This window comes from Erpetoichthys calabaricus, chromosome 7 (genome assembly GCF_900747795.2).
Source record: "Erpetoichthys calabaricus chromosome 7, fErpCal1.3, whole genome shotgun sequence".
Taxonomy (NCBI): domain Eukaryota; kingdom Metazoa; phylum Chordata; class Cladistia; order Polypteriformes; family Polypteridae; genus Erpetoichthys; species Erpetoichthys calabaricus.
The window spans coordinates 120,313,840-120,329,404 of NC_041400.2; the positions used below are offsets into that span (position 1 = coordinate 120,313,840).

The window sequence follows — 15,565 nt, forward strand, 5'->3', positions numbered from 1 at the left end:
CACACACATGCACCAAAATCACTGACGCGTATAGTTTATTAGGAATGGCTTTAGGATGTGGGATTGAACCAGAGTAACACAGAGAATGGCCATACAGACATAGGGGGAGGGCCCTCAAATTATATTGAAGGAACACTAAATACTGAATTCACTATACCAACTAATGTGGAGGCTACAATAATAAACAATGGAATGACACAAATTAAAACAGCAGCATTGGTCAGGATTAAACTAGCACATAAATGTCAAACACAACACATAATTTTAAAAATGTTGCATAAACCCTGGACTACAAGCTCACGTATTCACCACACCAAATATTTTTCACCTGTTGAGTCAAATCACATGGCTTAGAGGTCACAGTTTACCATTTGAATCCTGAAAAATTATTTCTGACAATTATAATTGTAATACTCTTTTCTACGACCACCTCTTGTCTGATAACAATTTGTTCCCTGAAGTCTTTTTCAATTTGTGTTCCTATGTTTATTTTTAGTTTGCCCAAGTGTAAAATACATGCTTTAATTTGTCAAGAAGGAGTAGTAAACACTTCTTTAAAAATTCTTCTACAGTCTGGACTTAGCCCAAGAATATCTTTTTTTTCCTGTCCACATTAGAAATGACATAACCAAAGACTGGAGGAATAACACCTTACAGTATTTGAAATGTTAAATGTTAAAAATCACTTATCTACTTATCAATTCAAGACTTTTTGTGACATCAATAGTCCCACAAAATACTTGAATGACATTTCAGTATACTTCTTTAACTGGAAATATGACAGCACTGAGTCATCTTAAGTAATTCACAATGTGTGAACTAAAAGCTAAAAAAGTTACTGAAAACTGATAACAGGCATATACAGATAAGGGTTATATATTTCTGCCAGCAAAGGTACATTTACTTTAGAAATTGCTTTCAACTGTTAAAATCTGAATGTAAAGCCTATTTCTAGAAATGTTTAAATACTACTGCCAAACAGCCAATTTGTATAATAATCATATTACTTGATGTGGGTGGCACACTACTTAATGCTGCTGCTTATAATGTTCAGGAAACTATGTGAGATTTTTAGTTTACTTTCTGTGTGTTTGAACTTTGCATGTTATCCCCTTGTCTGTGTGAATATCCTTTATGAACTGTAGTTTCCTGCTACATCTCTAACTAACACGTTAGCTTTTAACATAGTACAAATAAGTGTGTTTGTGTGTATGACAGTCAGTTTGATGGGGTGGTATCCCATTTGGGGGAGATTTGCAGATGAATTTGCACTTAATGATACTAGAACTGTGTTAGGGCTTGTCATGGCACTGCACAGGACTAATTGGGTTAAGAAAACACATGGCTCAACTACATATAGTTATCTGTTGTTTCAAATCTCCCATATATTACATTTTTAAGATTACCACATACAAAAATTATGAAAGGTATTCATATTAAGTTTATTAGCAGTTGTAAACTACAGTAGTCTAACAACATGGGTGTGTGCATATGTTCTGTGCTGAACTGCCATTTAATACAGTCCTGTTTTTCATCTTGCAGAAAAATTAAGATGGGATAGTTCTAGGTCTCTGAAACCCTGTACTAAAAAAGTCATGTTCAATAAATGGAAGGATATAAAGGATATAAAGTTTATCCGGAAATGACAGTGAAAATTGTACATTCATGATATTCAATCTAGTTTTTATGTTTAACAAATAAATTATAATTTCGCAAAATTAATTGCTGCATGAACCTAGACAAAGAACTCTAAAAACAGACATTGATTATCACAAGCAAGTTAAGAATTTCACTGTTCTCTATACATGTGACAATACTGACAATATAAACCTATAAAACAGAAAAAAACTTAAAATTTTTATCAGTAATATGTTAAGGATTATAATTTAAAACATCTCACTCAAAATAAAGAAATGCATGCTTTAAAGAATGACAAAGCTATAAAGGGTTTGCTAAATAAAATTTTATGTATGATAGCTTGAGAGAGGATTCTCTTCCATCACTCATACAAATGTACTTGACTGTTTAAATTTCATTGCGCTTCAGCAACCACCTTTTTATAAATCCCAGAAGTCCTTCATAAATGTTTCCTGCGATGCTATGCAGGATTCCACCTGCCATCTGAGCAAATGAAATCAGCTTCTGGTGACAATGAACAGTGCACCAGTGAATATTTTTTTTGTGTGTTCACACATGATGCAGGCAATTATTTACTTGACATCAGACAGAAATTGTGTTTTTGTTCAGTGACTGTTCCTCCTCCTTGAAGGAGGAGGTAAGGTTTTGTGTTCTGCAATATACTGACTGATATTTTTCTTAAAACCACTCACAGCAAAGTGAAAGTGTATTTTTTCATTTCTTCTGTTTTATTTATATAGTGTTTTTAAGGTTAACTGTTGGGACGTTCCCTCTTCTATTTTCTGGTACCCTCTCTGTTGAGCCTCTTTGTAGTGGAGACATATATTGTAAATGATAAACATAAAATATTTATAAAATGTAACCTATGACGCTAAACAGTCTGATTTCTTGAATAAGCTCATATAAGTCAGCTAAAAAACTATTATTGTATTAGTTAAAAAAATGAGTGCAGTCAAAAGAAAATGAATGCACTCATTACTTAGCCCATAAGTACAAGTAATGAAGAATGGTATAATACATATTATCACTCATATACACTGTTAGACTTCCAGGGTATAATTTGTGACTAAATAAAATGGTCATCATCATATCTTATCATGTCACTGCCATATCCAGGTAAGAGCGGCGTCATTAGCATCCTTAAGATCTTCATCAGTACATGTAGGGCCTTGGGAACATTCCTGGAGAATGTGGTCCATTGTTTGGGTGGGCTCACCACAGGGACATTCAGCACTTGTTGTGAGGCCCCAATCTAAATAGGTTGTCCCTTGTTTTGCACACCTTTGACCTAGCTTGGTCAGTCTACTGCACTCATCCAGGTGTGGTAAAAGGATAAATAAAATGATAAATAGTCAATAAACAATTCAGTAGCTTTGAACAGAAATGAAAAATTAAAAATGATTGTAACAAATGGATAAATGTTGTATTGCTGAATGGAATTGTCAGACATTAATGAATAAAAGTTTTGTAAGTATTAGTACTACTTCATGACTCATCAGCTGCACTTTTTATTTACGGAGAAAGCAGCAGGCTTAATCCTTGTTTATATAATGATCCAGTTCATAGCAATACATCTTCACAGACATGTGATTGCAAAAAACTAAACAATACAAAAAATGTGAACAACAAAAAAATAAAATAAAGTAGGATTACATGTACAAAACATTTAAAAGGCATGTCTCAGAAAGAATGTTACACATTAAAATGTTGGAACTGACTGTTTTACCAGTCCAGCTGCTCCACTTATTGACAAAGTAGACTGCTGATTTTTTTTTACATTTTTTTTATATTTATACTGTTAAGTGTTCGATTGTGATCTAGTAAGAGGTATAGTATTACTTTTTTAGTCAGTTTACTCAAATAATGTGTAAATGTAACCTTTTTTTTGCTGATAAGGTTTTTTTCTGTATAGTATGACAAAAAGCTATATGGAAAAGTACTATTTTTTCATCATATCTTTATTTATTGGTGGAGATTGAATAGTTTTATTTTTTAAAACCTTAAGGGGATTCATCAGTGTACTATGTACAGTTTCCATCATGGATCTCATTAAGATACCTTATCAGCCATGTTTTTCAGACTCTTTTGCATTGTATCTATGAGACATATAGCATGTCAGGTTTTGAACGGTTACTTTCCATCATTCCAGGAAATAAAGCATAATGTCAAACTGCACAGTCTGTTTAAATGGAGGTATACAATACTTATGAATGATCTTCACTGAGCCAAAGAATAAATGTGACTCACTTTTTTCACACCATTAAAGCTGAGAGATGCGATCAGAATCTATACCTTCAAAATCAGGCATACAGCATTATGTTGGACTGCTGAATTAGATTCTGTATTCAGACTTAATGTAGAGCAACCAACCAGCAATGAATCTTCTCTCAACCTTCAACAGAAGGTTTTATGACTAACGACACACTTACAGCTGTATCCGCTTTCCCCAGATCATCAACTTAATGACAAATCATACATCAATATTTTGTTCTGCTATTCCAATGACCATAAATATGCTACATTAGAGCATACCTCATTATATCTTTAGTGTCTAATGTGGAGACCAATCAAACCCTTTCCAGCATTTAACTAAAGTTGCATATAATATTGCAATAATGCTGCACTGATGCTATGCATGCACAAAACAGATTGCTTGACTGTTTAATATGATTAAGTGACTTTCACACGGACAGGAAATAAGCCACAATGTCCACTACAATCCCAAACAGAAACTGTGAAGCTTCTTTTCATCTCTTATGTAAATGTGCTTTACTGGCTATATTTCTCTCAGCAACTTTTAAACACTGAACATTTATTAAATCAAAATTGCTGCTACATCACCTGACCTACTTGTAACACTAATATTTTACCTTGTTTATTGCTTTTTTGTGCTTTAGAGGAAATTTATGCCACAATTTGTTAAGCATGTAAGTCATTCTCATGCTACTGTCAACTTAAAAGGTTAGACAGAATATTATCTAAATATTTGCCTGAAAATTACCTATGTTACTTCTTACATTTATGTCTCCCTGCATGTATAAATAGAGTCTATTTTCTACAGAGGCTTTCCCATACATGCTGAAGGAGGGAAACATAGCAGTATATTATCTAGCAGTATAATCATGCAATTGGGAAGAGTTCTCTACTCTAGTTAGCTACCCTACGGAGCAACACTCGGCAGGATAAAATTAACTAAGAAATAGGATATCTGTGGAGTGCCAGTACATTTGGATTATCAAAACGCTGCACACCGCTTAGCGTTAACAAATAAAATGACGTTTCTGTGTAAGATGATTGTAAAATTTTCACTCTATAGGATCAACCCATTTGGATGTGCTCCGACAAGACAGGTATTGTTTTTAGTTATTTTAAATCTACCTATCATAAAGTTATTTAATTATTGCTTATTTTAAAGAAAGTTTTGTTTTTATGTTCTAAATTAGGACAACAGTTGTTTTGTGGAATGTATTATTGTGATTTTTAAAAATGTACACTTTTACCCTTATAAATGAAATTCAGTAAGTCTTTTATCTATACTTGTAGTTTAACTGAGAATTGTTCCCAGCACTCTGCGCCTGCAATTACAAAAAAAGTTGCATTATTATTTTTACAGTATTATGAAAAAATTGCAATTAACCTTGACAAAATCTCAATAAAAAGTTAAACGTGAATAAAAGGCCAGTAACCCCTTTAAAACACTTCAATTATATTCCTATGTGCAACTTTCAGCTAAGCAAAAATTAAGATAAAGCCAGCACATTAACAAATAATATACTGTAACCCTACCCATCCATCTGCTTTGTCCAGTACAGTGTCAATAGGAACCAAACTATATTCCCGTGGCATCATACAAAAGGCAGATTTCAATACCAATCTATGGCAAGGAACACTTAGCATACAAGTAGTGTTCACATACTTGTTCACACTGAGTCAGTTTAAAATTGCCAATCAACCTAATATATATGTCAGTGGGATTTGGGAGGAAAACAAAGAATCTACAGAAAAACCACTGGACTATGAGGAGAATTTGTAAATTACCTAAAGAAAGTAACCTAGCCAGAAATCAAACACTTGTACTTGCAGCTGTGAGGCAGAAATGCCAACCAGTGTGCCACTCTTCTCATTCTCGTCTATACAGTGTGTTCATATTAATAAAAAAACTAGATTCTGTTTCTGTCAGTAGTTGTTGTAGCACTACTAAATTGCTACATAATATAGAGCTCATCATTTGTTCATCTTATGCTCCACTGGTTTTTGAATACCCAGGTCAACCTTCACACTGAAGTGTAGTTACTAAAATTAGGTGTCCCACTGATTTTTAATATTATGTTGCTAAATAACAGAACTAATTCAGATTCCATGTCACTACATGCCTTCTGCAGTGAGACTATCGATAGATATCCCACTATACTCAGAAATGTGTAGTTTGAACAAAGTAATATAGTGTAGTTGTTATCCAACTAACTCTAATACCATTCATCAAATACCATACATGCATACATGATAGGATGAGAAATATGATGGAAGTGATTAAAGCTGAAAAGCTCAAAAATATGAAAAGTAAAGAAATGCAAGAGGAAATGTAAGCTAGTGTCAAGCTTGCCTACGCTTCAGAAGCAGGGGCAAGGCAACATCATCAAGCAACAGACTTTGAAATTCCCCAGTATGACGCAAAAAAAAAAAAAAAATAACAGAAATCTCATATACCTAACTCAAAGGCAATGGAAGGACCAATCAGTAGTCTTTCAGTGCTAGAAGAAGGTAGTTTCTATGTTCTTGTTTTTAGATTTGCAGAGGTAGTTTGATAGGGTCACTCTTCTATTCAAAGGCTAGCTACAGTGGTTACCAAAAATATTATGGCATTGCAGCCTTATTTCTCTAAATAGAGAAACTGCACTATCTGCAAGAATCAGTGATGGTTTAAACTTCAGTAAAGAGTACACAGTATGCATCACAGTATTATGATGGTATCAGTTACTTTTTCCAAGTTCTCAACTTTTATGCATGCATTTGCAGTGCTAATACAGAAAGCATGATATTTGATACATAAAGACATAAGAAGATGCTTCTTTAATACAAAATCTCCAGGAGCACAACAAGTGACAAAATTAAAGTCAGCCAGGCATGACTGGTCATGGAAGCAGAATGTTTGTGCCTTTATTGACAAAAGGCATTTTAGTATTTCAATAGTTCAAGCAGTACTTTGTAAGGAACTGAGAGTGTCATGGACCACAACCTTGAGTGGAAAGACCTATGTCATCTAGGCTTTGACAGGGGACAATGTAAACACTAGAATCCAGTAACCTTTGTAGCTAACAGATATCATAGACAAATGTCTTTGACCTAGTTTTTCTTTCAAAGCAACAGTTCACTCTCCAGTAATTCTGCTTCTAAGATGGGAGTATGACAGTCCTGTATATATACTGGTAACAGTGCAAACCAACATGGACAAAAAATTGTGATCCTAGCAGCATGCACTAAGTGACCTGAGCCTCTACTCTAATAACAGTTTCTGACAAAATGGCATACTGAATGACAAAAAGGAAAGCACCTTGCTCCTTGTGCTAAGCTATCTGTGATCCAAGACTACCAGAAAAAGGGGCAGAAAGCTACAGACAATGTAAAATGAATCAGCCTGTGATGTTCTGATAGTTCCTAGAAGTGATAATGGAGTGGTTTTCATACAATTCTGCACAAAGAAGTTCTATAAACCAATATCAGGAAATCAAACAATTGCCAATGAGGTGTGATGAAAAGAAACCAGACTTCTATTATCATAGCAAATGGCCCATCCCACTCTTGAACTTTATCAGGATGCAGAATATGTGTAAAGTAACACATTCTAAGAGAAATGCCGACATCTCTAAAACATGAAATAATGTGTTTTGTTCTATCCAGCATAATTTGTTTTTGTTTGGAAAAACATTGTGGTGTATATTTCTTATTTACTAGTGACCTGCCAACTGTGGTGAAGAAAGCCTAATATACAGTAGTCAGCTAAAGTTGTGTGATATAGTTGATTAAGACTTTATGTTCAATTCTGAATGCTCCAGAAATCAGACATGGCCTCCTTTACCATGGGCTGAAAGCACTTTTCATTGGTAGCAGTGGCAGTTCATTGTGATCTATAAGCTCTATGCTGATAGGCTGCTCTACATGGCTGGTGTGGCACTTAAAGGCATCAAAAACCCTGCACAGACGTTTCAGGCAAATCCATACCTGTACACCTGTGGTGTGTGTGGGCGGCAGGTAAAGGTCTACAGCAGGCATGTCAAACTCACTACCATTGGTGGGCCGCTTCGACTGCCATACGTGCGTCAGCGGGCCGTACTGTAATAAATACTATTATACTATTATACAAAGTTACTGTAGCTTTCTTTCCAATACTGAAAACTTTAAAATATGTAACACTTAAAGTTTAAAGTTTAAAGAAAAGCAATTTATCTCCATGAAGTCTCCATACAACAGTGTAGAATTAGAGTCTTAACCTCTTAGCTAGGTCCTTATTATATTACTAGGCTCACCCTCCTTTTAAGGCGACCGACTTTTATCCTCAATTTGTGTGTGCTCCATGTGTACATCAGGCACGTAAGTGTAGGGAATGAGAACATCAAAGTGCCCATTCATAACATCTCCCGAAAACCTACGTTTTTTTATCCCCTCGAATGCCTGTCCAAACTTGGAGTGTAGGACTCCATAATAATATACTTGAAACTCATAGGGGAACAACTCTTCTGCTGCCATTAGCTCAGAAATGGTACCATAAGTTTGAGACTTTGATATTTCAGTGAGATACTGAAGCTCATTTGTATAAGATATTCCTGACGGCATCATTGTAAATGGCTGAAACCTTGACCAATTACTTAAAACATGTCATACAATGTCAGCCCGAATCTGTACCGCTAAAGACGGAGTTTCATGCACTAAATAAGCTATAGATGAGAATAAGCAAGCACCATTTCCCCTGATATTTACTACGCGGTGAGGCATTTGTACTCCATCAACATTAATTATTTCCAAAGACATAATTTTGTCTATTTTTCCAGCGCATTGCGCACAAAAGCAAGGGAACGATGGGATCACCAGAACTCTGCTCACATCGCGTCGCTTCATACCGCAAGCCGCAAGTAGTAAGTCTGTGATAAGCGGAATACCACTACGCTTAGCACTCACGGGACGGAAGGACAATCCCGACCGCTTTTATATAGTGTCTTGATTGATATTCATTATATTATATTCATTGCTTATATAGGAGCCTTACAGTGTGAGATTTATTTCTTTTGTCCCGACACTTGGCATCTCTTGTTAGTAACCAGTTTGTCAATATCAGGCTTGAAATCTTGTGCAGCTGCAACTTTTATGAGGGATGAAAAGTGCTCGACGGTAAGTCTTGAGCGATGTCGGGTTTTGGTAGCTTTCATTAACAAAAACAATTGCTCACAAAGGTAAGTGCTTCCGAAAATAGACAGTACTCTAAATGCCAACTTACGGATCTGCACATATGAGGGTGGCAGATAAGCATACAAGCCTGGCACACCAACTTTGTTGTATTTTGCCTTCAGAATAGAATCTGACTGCACTTCAATCAATTCCATTTGGATATTCTCAGGCGCATTCTCAACGTTGTAAGAGAACAATGCAATGCCCTATTTGTGTGAACTGAAATCACGAAAATGCTCACTGAATTCATTGCTCAGTAATTCAAGTTGGAAAACAAATCCTCCAAAAATCAAATTTTTCTTTACTAAGTTTACTTCAAAGTTTATATTGTAAAATAAGCCGATATGCAAAAAGCCACCTGACCTACAATAATTTTACAAACTCAAAATCACAAAAATGTTAATAAACAACTCACCAACTTCTCGCGTCCACTTCAGATCTTCAGCTGTAGTCTGCACTAACTGTTCGTTACAATACTAGCAAATTACATGAAACTAGAGCAAAAAAACGTGAAAATATGCGGGCTATTACTACTCGTGATGGTCAGTTCTGCCCAGTGGCCAGTCTCAGCAACCCAGCCAGTAGTGTAGCCTTAGCAGGGGCGGCTCTAGGCTCGTGGCGGCCCTGGGCAGAGAAAGAATCAGTGGCCCCTTCGCCTGGCAATGTCAATACGGTATCTTATGCACGGCGGATGGCCACATCCGTTGCGGACACTGCATAGCCGCCTCGTGCTCATGACACGCTTCTATATACTCGTGTCCGTAACTTGAAAACCAAGTGGCGACCCATGATATTCTCATTACGGCAAAACATTATAATACTACATATAGCTTACTGCTCCGACTCTAGCGACCTTTGTAAATACAGCGTACTAATTAACAAGAAACAGAATGTTTTTCGGCCACATTGCCGTCAGCTGTGTCGTTATTTTCACTTTCTGTTTTATATTCAATATATATTGGCGTGGCGGCCCCTGAGATTTGGCGGCACTGTGCAGGTGCACAGTTTGCACATGCCTAAGGCCACCCCTGCTGCAGCCTAGCAATACAGGTGTGACGCTGCAGCTCATTAACTTGTCAAGGCTCATGGCTATACCAGCATCTGACGTTTCCGGTACCGTAATGCCATGGGAAAACGCGCTTTTGTCAGAAGGCAGAAGTAAGAAAAGTCAATAAGTAGCACCGAAGATGCAGAATACTATCGTTTGTGATTGAATCAATCATTTTTTAAAAGTTCAGTGCTAACTAGGATCTGTCATGCGGGCCTCACAGATTTCTGTTGCGGGTCGCATGCGGCCCGGGGGCCGCGTGTTTGACATACCTGGTCTACAGGACTAATCACAAACTGCAGGTGGGACGTTCATTAGCTATGTTTGTTGTGGCAAATGTAAAGGAGTGTTTTCCATTGGTGTTATTAAGCTCTTAAAAATAATGGTTCTTTAATGGCTATTTATGGTTCTTTACTTGGTTGTGTGGTTTCTCACAGAACTATTACTTGACAAAGCAGCATTTCATTCTGGGAAGGATTCTTTGCATATAAAGTTGGTTCTTTGTGCTTCAAAAAACTTCCTAATATGTAGAAACATACTGAAATGTTTAATGTATGGTATGGTATTTATTCATGGTTATTTACTGTGTGGAGTCTGTTATGGATCTAAATAAATAAATGTTCTTTATGAAACCTTCATATGGTTGAGTCTTTTGGGTATCAAAAATATTTCCCTTATGGCATCATTCTGAACAACCACTCTGGCATCTTTATTTTTAAGATTGTATAATAGGTCACAGACTAAAAATAACCTAAACTTCAGTGTATAAAAGTAAACATGATTAGTGTTTTATTTAACCTGACACAATAATAGCTAGACTTTAATGGAATGTTATAACCAGAACTTTACCTACATGCTTAATATCTGAATATAAAAGTGTAAAATCCAAAACCTTGTTAACTTAAAATACACAACTAAAATTTACCATTTTTGAAACTTTCAAAATGCACAAGGTGAAACTTTTTTTCTTATTTTGAGAAGACTCTGACATCTTTCCTGTTTTGATAAGCAGTCAACCCACAGATCACATCTCTGAGAAAGCGGAAACCGCAGGTTATCGAAAAAAAAAAAAAGAATTCTGAGCCTTTTGGCATTATGACCAGAGAGCTCCCCCAGCCGTGTGAACAGGTACAGTAGGGTTGTCCATGATACCGTACAAGTCTATACTTGCACGAATATACTTCAAATGATCAACTTACTGTTTGCTCCTTATTCCACAATCCTGTTTAGTTTATATATTTATAAACACACATATATCTTCATAGACGCAGACATGCATGCGCACAAAATAAACGTGTAATATACAATTTTAACACCGACATCAAAGACACGACACGGCTGACAGTTTTCGTCCGCTTTCGCTATTGTTTACTATTACCTGACAATTAAAATACGTCTCGTAGTCGACGCTCCTTGTCCTTTCTTTTGCAAAGACAAATGTATTCTTGGAGAATAAAGTATTGTTTTAATCAGCCTTTTATTATACAGGTAGTGATAATCAAGGCGCAGCAAAAGCCCGAAGGGATTTTCCTTGAACAACAAGGAGAGTCGTGATGTGATGAAGCCGCCCATCTACGTCGATGACATAATTACCCTCACATGAACTTTGACGGACCAAATAAATAAATGACCTATAGTTCTACAATGGGATGCTTGACCGACGATGTCCCCCGTTCTGTCGGCTTTTGTCTTTCCTCACAGAACTCGACGGCGTACGAGTGACTTTACAGGCTATCACACGCGGTCTACCTGCAGTCTTTCACTGGGCGAATCGTCTGTGTGTTTTTTTTTTTTTGTTCTGTTTTACTGGCCTTTAATTTTTCTTCCCAAATTAAACTGAAAGATCTGACATGAAATATGACGTGCAAGCAGTAATTAAAATGTATTTCAGAAAGAAAAACATTCATACACCAACAAACGTCTTAAGAAAACTAGCAAAATTTCTCAACGTGAATTCTTGGCAGAATACTATGGATGCGCCTTAGGAGTATTAGGAGTATCAATTAAATTGCGTCCCCCGCGTCTCGCAGTGAAGCCGGCAGCCCACCAGCTGCAACCACGCGTTTAAAAAGAGAATCGCATATGCCAGACCTTAAATAGATTCACTTGTCAAGCTAGTAACAGCACAAATCACAGTGATATATTTACAGAAATACTTCAATAATAAACATACAATACATTCATAGATTTTACAAACTTGGTTCAAGTGTATATACAGATAAAAATCCCATGACTGTTTGCCTAAGCAGTAAATATACACACAATTATACATATGTTATACATACACATATATTTTTACAGGTTCGTTACACCAATGTTTGTCAATATGTGAGGTTAAGTTATATGTATAGTTAGAAACTTGTAAAACCGGCTGAAATTAAGCACACGCTAATCTTTCAACCCATCAGAGATATAAGTAACAAGCTAACTATTGTATGTGATGCGCATCTTATTCCTGACAATAAAAACCTAAACTATCTGGCGTAGACAACTGTGGTCGGGCTATAACAAGGAACAAAGACTGTAGGGTTCTTGTTGTTTAATAAATGTGTTTTATATACACAGCATATACAATAATATTACCAAAAAACCCAGCAAATTAAATGTACAACGACTCATTCAATCTCCGGTAAATCTAACTCAGTGTCTTCGTGAAATGTAGCGTTAAGTAGTAATATTCAAATAAATTTAAATAACTGCCTACAGATGCCGTTTTGTCTTTGGGTTTGCCTTATACGTTAGCCAGATAATTCTCTTTTAAAACTCAATAAAACTCCAGTCGAACCAAAAAGAACAATAAATGGATTTTACTAAATGTCCATTTCCATTGTTTCGTTTATATTCCCACTGAGACAGAAAGAAATTTTGCATTACCCAGTGAGTTGCGCTTCCTGGTGCTGCTCACTTCTTGCTATTTCTTTTGTCTTATAGAAAATCAGAAGGATGCTTATCGTGCAGATAGTCCATTTCCGTGCAGAACGCATTTCTCGAGCAGTATTCGTTGAGACCTGCTCAATTGTTTCCCTGTATTTTCAAGTCGAAATAATTAGCTGTATTCCTCCCTCCGTTTATTGCATTGAGACCTCGCTGTTGCACACATAACCCAGTCACCCGGCACACTCACTTTAGCCCTAAACAGCAAGCCAGCTACTTGATTGAAACTGACATCCGCCAACCAAAAGCCGCTTGCGTTGGTTGCATGCAAATTAATGTATTATAGGGCCAATAAGAGGGGGCGGAGGCGTGCCCAAGCTTTGAAGTTTTGTCAGCGCTCGCTCGTGTGAGACTACCCGCTCTTGTAAAGAGCACATCTGCTGGTGGGGGAGATGAGTCGAAGCTAGTTGTCGAATTTTGGAGACCACGATATCGAAGTAATTTAGGGAATTTATAGAATATTCGTATAGAAGAGATAAGGAACAAGGAAAATAACCAAGAATGTTAACAAATAATACTTTGTAATTACTTTAGTGCAGCATTAAAACGCATAGCGTGACCGTATGCAAAGACATGAGGTGTTTTTTCCGTTGTCACTTCTTTTGAGAACCGCAGATTTGACCCCGTCAGTCAGTAATTGAAGTGTTTAGAAATGTATAACAGGGGACTTTAGGAAAAGGTCAGACAGCTTTTCATGTCCACAATATATATATATATATATATATATATATATATATATATATATATAGATAGATATAGATATCTGCGGTGGGTTGGCACCCTGCCCAGGATTGGTTCCCTGCCTTGTGCCCTGTGTTGGCTGGGATTGGCTCCAGCAGACCCCCGTGACCCTGTGTTCGGATTCAGCGGGTTGGAAAATGGATGGATGGATGGATAGATATAGATATATCTTGTATATATACTCTTTGTTCGAAAAGTGTCTATTAAATTTTTCCATAGTTAAACAATGCCACATTAATATGTGTGTTAGTTGATTAGTAAATAATAGTCCTCAGAAATATATTACTATATAAACGTTGCAGGCTTCAGTTTGGTGATAGCTTAACAAAAATTTCATCACAAGTTATATACCGTATATAGCATCAGACATTCCTTATATTCCAGGAAAATTGTTAATGCCTATTTCATGTGTGCAACATGTTCCATATCACATTTTCAACAAACTTTCAGACTAGTTGGTCCTTCAGATTTATTTTTTTTTCCTTAAAGACTATGGATTCCAAGGGTTTATTTTCAATGTATTGTGATGTTTACTTGACTATATGTTTTGTACCTTTTCACTTTCCTTAATATATACATATGTTAAAATTATTGTATGTTATTTATATTTAAAAAGTTTTTAAGAGCATAAAAAGTAATTAGATATGTGTAATGTATATTTTTATGTACATACAGTGCAGTATTGCGTAGTACTTTTGTTTTCAGCATGTACAGTATGTTGAAATGTGTTTTAAGTACGCTATTTGTAAGTGAGCATGGTAATCTGAGTTTGTATAGTGGTGCTACACTATATTGCATAAAATACATTCATTTGGAATTCTGTAAACAGAGAATATGTGTTCACTGTTTCTAGTATACAAATAGAGATAAACCAAGGGCAGAATGGTTTGCATTGTAGTTAGCACTGCAGCCTCACTATTTCAGAGTCCTGTGCCTTAATTACAAACCTAGTTATTTTGTCTGGGTGGAATTTATATGCTGTTTCTCAATATTTGTGTGGCTTTAATCTAGGCACACCAGTTTTCATGTCAAGTTAGTCTTGTGTGAGTGTGTGCAAGAGTGGGCCCTGCGATGGACTGGTACTAGTTTCAGAATTGTTTCCTGTCTGGGATAGGTTCCAGTTTCTCCATAAGATTTAATTGGATTGAGCAGGTGTAAGATTATTATGCATAATAAACAGATGTATTATTATTATTATTATTATTATAAATAAAGCCAAAAAACACATATTAGAATAATAATATTAAAAAGGTTCTAATGGGATTTTCAGGTAATGCTAGAATTATTCAGCTAAAATCACAATTACAAGACACCAGTTTAAATAAAAATGCAATAGACAATAAGAATACAAACCACAAATAATCAAATTTTCAGTGACCAATACATATTAGACATGCCTGAAATTCAAACAACATAAAGAAATTATAAAAATAATGTAGCAATCATAAAAGTAACAGAAATGTTTAGAAAAGTTATAAAGCAATGATTTTAGTAGCCTAGTTTCTGGATAATAAGTTCCTTGGCAAACAGTAGCTGGTGCACACATAAAAAAGTTTGACTGTACTCTTCAGACCTGTCTGTGAGGATACTACTGCTGCTGAAGCACTACAGTTATGAGTTAATGAGGTTTTTGTGAAAAGGCTGATTGGAAGCACGATAGATCTTAGAAGAGTTAAGAGTTATAGAAAGCTGATTTCAAACATGTTAACATTACTCTCAAATCTTCCTGTTTGAAAAAAAAACCTAAAGGAGTATGAGCAAAAC

The 15,565-nt window shown here is 36.0% G+C and overlaps 1 protein-coding gene across 1 annotated transcript in view; it reads right to left on the bottom strand.

The window, feature by feature from the left end:
- st8sia4 (ST8 alpha-N-acetyl-neuraminide alpha-2,8-sialyltransferase 4) overlaps window positions 1-13,292 on the bottom strand; it is a 175,622-nt gene extending 162,330 nt beyond the window's left edge. Inside the window, exon 1 of the mRNA XM_028805290.2 lies at window positions 13,001-13,292. Coding sequence (XP_028661123.1) covers window positions 13,001-13,110 — 110 coding nt within the window. The 5' untranslated portion in view covers window positions 13,111-13,292. The remainder of the gene's footprint in view (window positions 1-13,000) is intronic.
- Between the last annotated feature and the right edge of the window lie 2,273 nt (window positions 13,293-15,565).